An 11,025-nucleotide genomic window follows, 5' to 3' on the forward strand; every position below is an offset into this window, starting at 1 on the left:
AATATGTGCTTGTAAATGATTTTTTTTTTCAGTATACATACAAAATGCTCATAGTCATAGGGTAAGACGCACGTACTAGACACGAAACGCATGCATAATGAATAGTATTAGGGAAAGATAAAAATGTAGTTTTTCGTTAAAAGTGAACAGTACCATGAGTGTTTCGTTAAAACTCCCTATATAATATTATATATACACACACAAAACAGATTAACCTCTGTTAAAAGATTTTCTATGATCATAATCAAATAAATCCAAAATATAGTTTACAAGACATATAGTTCATCTGCAAAACTGAAGAGAAGAATACAAAAACAACAGAAAAATATTTGATCTTTGTCATCAGAATCGAGCAATTGAAACATTACCCACCATGCATGAATTATCACGTAGCTCCATCAAATACATATTATTTCATCATGTCCTCCTCTTTAACATAGAAGTAGGGTTCCCATCAAACAAATCATCAATCAAATTCTCAATATCCTCCGGTTGGTACTTTATATACTTCTCCAACTGCCTCCCTCCCTCCAAGTACTGCTTGAACCTACTCCAAAACGACCGGTAGGCCGGAATCATCACCGACGACACTGAAACCCTAAGCTCCGACTGAAGCTGCTCGTCGCTCACCACCCACGTGCTCTGCGTCTTGTGTATCTCGTCGAACAACGCGTTGAAGCACTTAAACCGCTCCTTGATCACCGTCTTGGACACCTTCCCCTTCACCTGCAAACCCTCGTGGTTGAGACAATGCAAAACCCTACCCCACGTCTCCCGCTGATAGTTCTTATGGTATCCCCTCAAGTCCGTCGACCGCTTCCTGCACCACGTGTCACCCATCAAATGGTGGATCTCCGTGGACCCCTTCACTTTCTGCATAATGTAACGCCCGTTGTTCATCAAGAAGATGTACCGCAATGAGGGGTCCCGGTACAGTTTGGACTTCATGTCCAAGTTGGCGTCCAACATGTCCAGAACGGTCTGTAACTGCATTTGGAACGGCGACGACGTTGTTCCGGGCGTGCCGTGCGTTTTTTCGTACTCCACGAACACTTGCTCCAACGAGTCCTTGTACTCGCAGGCGTATTTTAGATAATTCATGACGTAGCGCGTCAAGGGGTGCACTGCGCCACTGGGCACCGGGGTTTTTCCATTGTCGCTTTTGATGGAGTTTTCGAGATCGCAGAAGATGCTGACGGCGGCCTCGCCGAGGCGGTTCCTCGCTGCCTCGGCCTCCGTCACCAACTCTTTTCCGATCTCCTCTGGGTACGAGTTCCGGATAGCCGGGACCAGGTCCCGAAGCGTCTCGTACATGTCAAGCATCTTGAACAGCTTCTCCGGCGACCGCTTCGTCAAGACGACGGCGTCGGCGAAGTTGAAGAGCTGGATCGCGACGGCGCGGATGAGGTTGCAGAACAGGGACTCGGACAACGACTTGTGGCTGGAGAACACGGCGTCGCAGAGCTTCCGCTCGCCAGACAAGAGGACGGAGGAGCAGAGCTTAACGACACTGATCCACGTGGCGATCTCCCTTTCCAGGGACTCCCACTGCATTTTCTGGACCTCGTCGATGGAAATGTTCTCGTATCCGAGATTGTTGAGTGCCAATTTGAACGCGTTCCGCCGCGAGATGCTGTAGACCAAGCAGCACTCGTTCTCGTAGCCAGCGGCGATCATGGTGGAGGCGATTTTGTTCATGGTGGTGATGCTCTCCTCCGAAAGCGAAGGAAACTCGTCTAATTTGTCAGGTTCGGATTCGGGTGGCTGTGTTTGAATGGACCGACACGAATCGTGAGCGGAGCTGCTGCTGTAGCTGTTGAAGGAGGAGAGCTTGGAGGTGATCCGACTCGAAAAGCTGTGGTCCTGGTTATTATCCGACTTGGCAGTGCTCGGCTCCTGCTGATCGAAGATGAGAAGGTTACGGAACTCCTCGTCCAATAAGGCCATGGCACGTTGCAAGACGGTGCTGGTCCGATTCAAGGCCATGGCAGTCGTGGAATTGGAAGGGAATTGCTCCAACACCGTCGCCACTTTGGAAACGCGCGTCACGGATTCAACGAACGGCTCGTCGTCCTCCTCGTTCTCACCAAACCGGGCCAGGCCTCTGCCGTATTTTGTTATCATGGAGTCGACCGCTTTGGATAGCGACTCCACTGACGCGGGGACCACCTCCGGCGGAGTCCATGTTTCTTTAGATTCGGAAAAGGTTTCGAGGAAGCGGTCGACGTCGTCCAGAATTTCCTGAAAGGTCAGTTTGGGCGTAGGATTGGAGGAATTGTTGAGGTCATCGGGAAGATGCTGGGCGTCGGATTCTGGTGGGGCCTCCTCATCGATTGTCTCGTATCGCTGTCTAGGGGTGGCGGGACTCAAAAAGATATTCTTCTTGCTGGAATGTCTTGGAAAACTGACGGACTTTTCAGGCGCCGCTGCATTTTTCTCCATCAAGTCCGTTCCGTTCCACCCGGTAATCAAATTTGATTAGCCCTTAATCAATTTGATTAGCCTCTAATCAAGTTTCAAGCAAAACAAAAGAAAAAAGTTAATCAAATCTCTGGAGAAGAAAATGGGAGAAAGTGGAAGAATGAGGGATCCACAACGGCAGGGAAGGGAAACGAGAGATGGAGAAGTATTCGGAGGGAGATGGGAAAAATAAAGGGGACGTACGGATAGGAATGGATTTTGATTTGTTTTGTGGGTTGGGACGTTAATCTTTTTTTGGGGAGGGGTGAAGCTGGTCTGTACACCGTTGACCTGTCGTTTGTGCTTCCCACGACTAATCCACTCTTTCTGCAACACTACTATATCATTAGAGGAATCCAATCGTGCATCAATTTGGCGCTAAATCTGCTTGTGACTTGGCAGGAGTGGTCACGTTGTCTAGTTTTCTAATTTTCAATGTTTGTCACATGTTTCCTACATAAAGCGGCAAAAAAAAACATGTTTGTCACATGGTGGGCTTTGAATTCGAAGGAGCGGTGAGGGTTAGTTCGATTCAGCTTTCCAATCCTAAATAAATTAATCAATCATTAAGCGGTGCAATTTTGTTTTTTAAGAAATGATAGAACAACTTATATTAAATTTACTTAAACTTCGAAAAGAAAATTTGAATACGAGACTTCAAGTGCAGTTTGATTGATTTGAACCAAATATGGAACAACCAAACCAGACAAGTGACCGGTTGTTCCCCATCCAGTCGCATGCAAAGTTGGGATATTTGCGTAGAAAGTCGGGAATTTCGAAGACAACGCAGCAGGTCGACTTTTGAAGCAGAAAATTCTAGTCGAATTCCAATGAATCGGTCGTCGACACCAACCCAGATGGCTTTGTCTCACTCTCAGGTTTGTAATTCGTCCATTGCATGCATGTCGTCGTTTTGAAGGAAATTAGGAAGAAAAAAAATAATGATATTTATACCATGTTTTTATAGTACATTTCTATATCATGTTTATTATTTAATAAACTAATAATTAAGAAAAATTAATTAATTAAATTATGATTGTGGTATACGATGAGTGTTTCTTATTCATTTTCTTGGGTTTTGCAAATTTTTCAAATGATATGATTGTTCACATCAGATACCATTAAAGTGGTATGAAAATATAGTACAAAAATATGGTATGAATAAACCTCTGCAATTTCCGACAAATTTTTCAGATTTGCATGAGCCAATTTTCATATGAACGGCGGAAAACCACCGTGTGCCACCACCATCAGTATGACTGTCTCACTCTCAGGAACTCTGAGCCAATTTTCGACGAGGCCCAAGGATGTGCAACGACGACACAGCTTCTGTGAGCCAATCTCACAGAACATCAAATACTTCTGGACAATGAATTCAAACAGTAATAGCAACGGTGTGAAAGCGGGTCGGACTGGTGCGATAACAAGTTGTTAGTGTGTTTGGTCGGAGACGGGTGCGAAAGGGGCAAATAAGCAATTCAATTTTCTTCTTGTTGGTGGATGGCCCAATTTCCATACATTATTTCTATTAACTCTTTCACCAACCGAGATAACATTCACAATTTGATTTTTTTTTTTTTAAATGAATCGGGACCGTAGGTTGTTTTAAAAATTGAATCTGGACTATTTGGTTCAATCAACGGTCCAACTAAGTGGGGGTCTGATAAAAAATATAATTTTTGGTCTGTTTGCAAATAACTGACAACATTAGCAACTAGGTTCCAGTCACTAACATTGACTCATTTATTAGGCCTAAAAATAAGTTTTAATCCAAATTTTTTTAGCCCAATGATTGGAGAAGCTTTGGCGAGTTTAAAAGAGTTTTAACCCAACTATTGGTGTTAATCTTACAAAACCATAATATGTAAAGTGAAAACAACGAAAAGAGTTTTGTAAAATTAGTTAATAAAATATAGAACAAGTACCAATACGTAAAAACATATACATGTGTATTATTTGAGAACTTTTCTAAAAATATACTTTGAAAAATTCGGCTTTTTTTTTAATTTTAAAAATATGTACACAATACGAAAAATTTGTTTGTATTAATGAAAAATTGGCTTGAATAACTTGTATTAAACATGAAAAGTATGTATGTACGTGTATCATGTTAATATTGATGAATTTGTTCTTGAGAGGTTCACAGAATGCAGAAGAATAGAGAGGGAGATAACTTGAAAGAGAGAGAGAAGAGAGAGAAAGTGAAATTGTATATTGATTTCTTGATGAGCAAGCAATTATTACAATGGTTGTTATATATCTTTTCCTCACTTAGCTGATATTTAGCTAAAAACTAACTATCCTCCTTATCTTAACTAACTTGTAACAACCTATAACATCTCATTCATTAATCTATTGACAATTGATCCCTAATCTTCTCTTCACTTGGATCCTTAAATCCCCCCTTAATCGTATGCTCAAGTGAACTGAGCATAAGATTGCCACAACGTTGTTGAAACAAGGGTGCTGGCAAGCCTTTTGTAAGTATATATACAGATTGCTCAGTAGAAGAAACATGTTGTATATGAAGGTCTCCTCGAGTGACCCTTTCTCTCTCAAAGTGATAGTCTATCTCAATGTGTTTTGACTTGGCATGAAACATTGGATTTATTGAAAAAAGCTATTGATGAGATATTATCACAATATAGAACTGAAGGTATATGAATGTCAACATGTAAATCACAAAACAATTGCCTAATCCAAGCTAGTTCTGCAGCTGTGATTGCTAAATCTCTGTACTCAGCTTCTGTTGAAGACCTTGAAACTGTGTGCTGCTTCTTTAATGCCCAAGAAATTGGATTTGAACTAAGATAGATACCAAAGCCTGAAGTGGATCTTCTGTCATTTGGGTTACCATCCTAATTTGCATCACGGTATGATTGGAGATGTATTGGTCTTGGTCTAAATTGAATACCAAGATTTGAAGTGCCTTTGAGATATCTGATGATCATTTTAACTGCAAGAACATGTGATTCCATAGGATTATGCATGAATTAACATGCTTGATTCATTGAGAATGTTATATCTGGTATTGTAAATGTGAGATACTGAAGAGCTCTAACAATGCTTCTGTATTGATCAGGATGTGTAACTAATTGCAACCCCAAGAAATAATGTAGTTTCCCTAAATCTTTCATATCAAATTTAGCTGTGAGATCTGTAATTACATCTGAAATTAACTCAGAACTGCTACCAGTAAGTATCACATCATCAACTTATAACAACAAAATCACAATGCCTTTGGATGAATGCTGAACAAACAGAGAAAGATCAGCTTGTGAAGCTTTGAACCCCAAACCTGGTAAAAAACTTGTGAACCTGTCATTCTAGGCTCTAGGAGCCTGTTGAAGGCCATATAAAGACTTGTGTAACTTGCAAACATAGTTGGAATGATGTGTTGAACTGTGAAATCCTGGAGGCTGTTCCAAATACACCTCATCTTGAAGAACTCTAGGCAAAAATGCATTTTTCACATCCATTTGTCTAAAAGGCCAGTTGAACTATGCAACCAATGCAAGAATCAACATGATAGTTGTAGGCTTTACCACAGGGTTAAAAGTCTCTCCATAATCAATTCCTTCTTCCTAACTATACCCCTTTGCTACCAATCTTGCTTTGTACCTTGCAACAGATCCATTTTCATCTCTCTTACTCTTGTATACCCATTTACAATCAACTAGGTTCTTGTCATGTGGTAATGGAACCAAAGACCAAGTCTTTTGTGTATGTAAGGCATTAATTTTTTCTATCATGGCATCTTGCCACTCTGAAACTTTTGAAGCTGCTTTGAAGGTTTTTGGTTATGTGAGGGATGACTGAGAATAGCTCACAGAAGCTGAGAAAACTTTTTTTTTCTTTCGAAGATTCCATTTTTGGACCTTGTTTGCATAAGAAAATAGGTATTGGCAATACAACATGTAACTGCTCATGTTGAAAGTCAAGATCCATAGGGATGGGACACTACGTAGGAGAGTGAGGTTGTTGTACTATATTGGAACTTTGTGAAGGTGAGTGAATAAACTTTGAGGCAGTAGATGCAAGTGTATTCAAGAAATTTGAAGCTCTGGATGCTGTCAAATAATCTAAGGCACTAGATGAATGCAAGGTCAAGAACTCTGTGTCTGAGATGTTGATGAATGATTATGAGATGCATGTGATACTACCTGATTATTTAATGAAACATATGTTGTTGGAGGGCTTTGAGAAAGCTCATGTATACTTGCAGATGATGATTGTGTTAAGTTAGGTAATTGTGTAGCACTAGAATATGGAAAAGTTGTTTCATCAAACAAAACATGCTTAGATATACATATATATATATATATGTATATATATATATATAACCTTTATAATGACTTGCATAACCAAGAAAAACATAGGTTTTTGTTTTTGGTTGTAGTTTAGAGCTGTTGTATGATTTAAGTAGTGGAAATCATGCATAACCAAAAAAATTCAAATGATTAATGTCTAGAACCTGTTGAAACAACAACTGGTAAGGGGATTTCATTTGTAAAGTAGCACATGACATTTTATTGATCAAATATGTAGTTGCAGCACAAGCATGGAACCATAATTTAGCAGGTAAACTTGCAGTTTGAAGCAATGTGATTGCAGTTTCTACAACATGTCTATGATCCTTTTTGCCAACCCATTTTTTTTATGGGGTGTGGGGATAAGATCTTTGGTGTAACATGCCTTTTTGTGACATGAAATATTGAAACTTGGATCCTACATATTCACCCCCACCATCACTTGGTAAAATTTTTGGTTGTGCAAAAAATTGAGTACTCAAATAGGCATAAAAGTGCACAAATGTTGCAAAAACTTCTGATTTATTATGTAAAGGGCAAACCTATGTATATCAAGTACATTCATCAATGAAGATTACATAATACCTAAATCCTTCATGAGATAACAAGAGAGCAGGTCTCTATACATCACTATGCATGACCTCTAGAGGTTGTACAAACTTGGTTACAGGAAAATTAAACTGCAGCTTAGTAAATTTTCCTTCCAAACAAGGTGTACATATTGATTGACATGTATCAAGTGATGCAATGATATTATTTTGATATAGAATTGCAGAAGTAATAGCATTTGATGTATGTCCTAGTCTTTTATGCCACAAGCTTGTATTAACAGGTTTTGCTAGACATCATGTGTGCTTATGAGGTAGTGCAGGTGACAACTTATTTGGTGTGTTGAAAGGAATATGATAGTAGCCCTCTTTACACAGCCCCTTGATTATGATTGTCCATGTGGATTTGTCCTTAACCCAGAAGAAAGTATCATCACAAATGAATCGACATCTATTATCTTTACACAATTGATAAATGGATAACAAGTGTTGTGAGATCTTTGGAACATGTAGAACATTCTTCAAGGCAAGTGTGTTACTAGAAACTAATAATGTTGATGTGCCAATATGAGAAATATGTAAACTTGCACCACTTGTTGTGATTATAATATCATTCCTTTGGTATGGCAGATCCAAATTAGCTAACTCATAGGTCATATGAGAAGTAGCTCTAATGTTTGTAATCCAGAATTATTGCTTAGATGCAGAAGTTGATGCTGAGCATGCATAACAGTGAGTGTTGATGCATGTGGTTTCTCTTGATATGCAAAGTTGTCTCTGTGATAGCATTGCAGAGCTGAATGTCCAAATTTCCAGCAAATTTGACATTGAATTGGTATGTTAGTACTATAATGTGAAGAATTATGCATTTGATAACAATCAACAGCAACATGACCTTTTTTGTTGCAGATTTGACAAATAGGGATCTCATAAAGATGTTCTGCACAACTTGATTGATAAGGTTCTGGGGCACCAAGAATACCAGGGCTTATATTTGGTGGACGATTATAAGATATTGGACCATAGTTATACAATCTGCCTCCTTTTTTTTTCTCGAAAATTGTTCCCCTTGTATCCCCCATAGTTATAGGACCTTTGATATGAATTGTTGTAGTTGTTAAAGGAATAATTCCCAGAGTTGTATCCTATGGTATTTAATCCACCATCATGATTGTTAAAGCTTTGACTAGATGATCCAGAACTAAACCCTATTTCAGTAGACTATAATGCTTCGTGACTAAGAACTAATGCTTTTCCCTTGTTTGATTGAGTGCCAACAACCATTGCAGTTCCAAATGGTAAAGCAGAAGAAGATTCAAAGGACTGACCAATGATAAGTAATCGGGATATGAAATCCTTGAAAGATATACCATTTTCCCTTCCTCTTATAACACATCTAAAAGTGTTGAACTATGCAAGAAGCCCTTTCAGCGCAAGAATTATCACATCATCATTTTGAAACATTGCTCCTGCAGCTGCAAGATGATCTCTTGCATCCTTGATCTTTTGGAGATAATCAGACACAAATTCAAACCCTTTTTTTATGTTCTGAAACTCGATTTTCATCTAAAAGATTGTAGCTTTAATGACTGTAGAGAATCTTTCAGTGAGATTCACCCACATCTCATGAGAGCTTTGACTGCCAATTATGGATGACATTGATGTAGTGGACAATGTTGCAATCAACAGTTGCATAAGCGCACGATCATGCATTTTACATACCAAGTAATCATCTTTTTCAACTCTTTCAATTTCAGAATCATCATCAAATCTTGGAGGACATTTTCTTGATCCATCAGCGAACCTCATGATGCCATGGCTTTTAAGAAGTAACTTGATCTGGAAACTCCAAGTAAGATAATTAGAATAATCCAACTTCACTATAACCGAAGTAGAAACCGTGGAAATGAGGTTTGTGATCGGAGATTGAACAATTCTCAATTGATCTACAGTCACCATTGTTGAACTTTTGAGAAGAAACTTTCACTGAGATGTTTGATCAAACATGTAGAAGGCAATCAAAGAAGAACATAATCGTGAAGAACTCGAAGATAAGAGAAGACCCCAAATTTGTAGAATCACAGCAGTTTGCAAAACAGAGGATTAGAGAAATAAAGCAATGCTTTTAATGGAGGTGCGGAAGCGCCAGTGCAATCCCCGACGATGATACCATGTTAATATTTGTTTGTACCATACTTAGGGTCTCCGTATTTAAATCTCGTATAAATACTCGGATGACTCAAATGTAATTATGTAATAAATGAATGGGAAAATATGTAATAAGTGATGAGCCCTTATTCTATAAAATGACTCATCACTCTCCTCATTAGGAGAGGCCAAGATTGAGGCCATAGGGAGATAGCACATAGAAAATAGGCTAGAGAGCATACTGCCTCTAGCCTCCTTGTATATTCATCATTCAAAGTAAAACAATATCAACATCAGTGTGGACGTAGCCCAAACATTGGGGTGAACCACGATACATCTTGTGTTCTTTACTTTCTTATAGATTCACGGTCGAATTTACGTTGTTCCAAGACCCTTCTGGTTTTGTGCATTAACATTTGGCGTCGTCTGTGAGAATCGACACGAAAAGCTATGTCGGTTCTCTCTCAATTTTTCACATCCGCCGTGAATCTGCAAAAGACCAAACGAAACCAAAGCTTTCTGAGAAAACCCAATGGTTCATTCTTTCTTTCTCTCTCTCTGCAAACAGCCTCCTCACCAAACACATTTTTTCTCTCTCCTACTTTTTTTTTTCTCTCTAGAAATTCCAATTTTCTCTTCAGACAGTAAGAGAGAAGAAAGAGGAGGAGGAAAGAGAGACAACAACAATGGTTTTCCCTCCAAAACGTAGGGCAAAAAGGAGAAAAGAACGAGATAGGCAAAGCAAATATGAAATCAAGCACCAGCGACATAAAAATCGAGGTCGATCTTAGAAAATCCGACTTCGAAAAGTGGGGAGACGCATGCTCGCACTACGGGAAGCTCGATCACGCCCACAAAGACTTTAGACTGCTGAAGAACAATGTCGGTGCCGCAGACACCATCGAAGTTATCAACGAAGCTCTGTTTCTCAGCGTCGACAGCCCCCTCGAGTCCTGGATCTTCAGCGCCGCTGAGTTCCACTGCTCATCGCACAAGGGGATTTTCGAGAAGTACACTGCCGGAAACTACAGCAATGCCTACTTCGGCATGAAGAACGACAGCTTGCTGGACACTGTCAAGAAAGGCAACGTTCGGGTCAAGTTGCTGAGCGGGGCGAGGTGGATCATCCATAATGTGAAGTACATTCTGGGTTTGGCGCGGAATTTGATTTCGGTAGGACAATTAAGTAAGGAGGGTTATGCTATGCAAATGTCTAATGGGAGCTGGAAGCCCCAACCTCGACCAGCCACAAACCCGTAGTCACCGACGAGGTCCAGAAGGTCTTCAAAAGCTTCGACGCCAGCGGCGATGGCAAGATCTCCGTCAACGAGCTTAGCAACGACTTCAAGGCCATTGGCTCCAAAACTCCAGCGACAAGCTCAAGCGCGTCAGGGTTGATCTCGACACCGACAACGATGGCTTCATTTACCTCGACGAGTTCAACGCCTTCTGGGTCTCCGGCTCTAAGGACGGCAGCGCCACTGAGCTAAAAAAACACCAGTACCAGCAGCAGCAGCACGTACAACACCTCTAGCAGCAACAGTTCATTCTATCCAATT

At 40.1% G+C, this 11,025-nt stretch overlaps 1 protein-coding gene across 1 annotated transcript; it reads right to left on the reverse strand.

Moving 5' to 3' along the window:
- Positions 1-262: 262 nt before the first annotated feature.
- Positions 263-2,786, reverse strand: LOC126596845 (exocyst complex component EXO70B1-like). Its single transcript, XM_050263500.1, has one exon. The coding sequence runs from the start codon at positions 2,440-2,442 to the stop codon at positions 418-420; it is 2,025 nt and encodes a 674-aa protein (XP_050119457.1). The 5' UTR covers positions 2,443-2,786; the 3' UTR covers positions 263-417.
- Between the last annotated feature and the right edge of the window lie 8,239 nt (positions 2,787-11,025).

Source organism: Malus sylvestris, chromosome 13 (genome assembly GCF_916048215.2).
Source record: "Malus sylvestris chromosome 13, drMalSylv7.2, whole genome shotgun sequence".
In the NCBI taxonomy this organism is placed as follows: domain Eukaryota; kingdom Viridiplantae; phylum Streptophyta; class Magnoliopsida; order Rosales; family Rosaceae; genus Malus; species Malus sylvestris.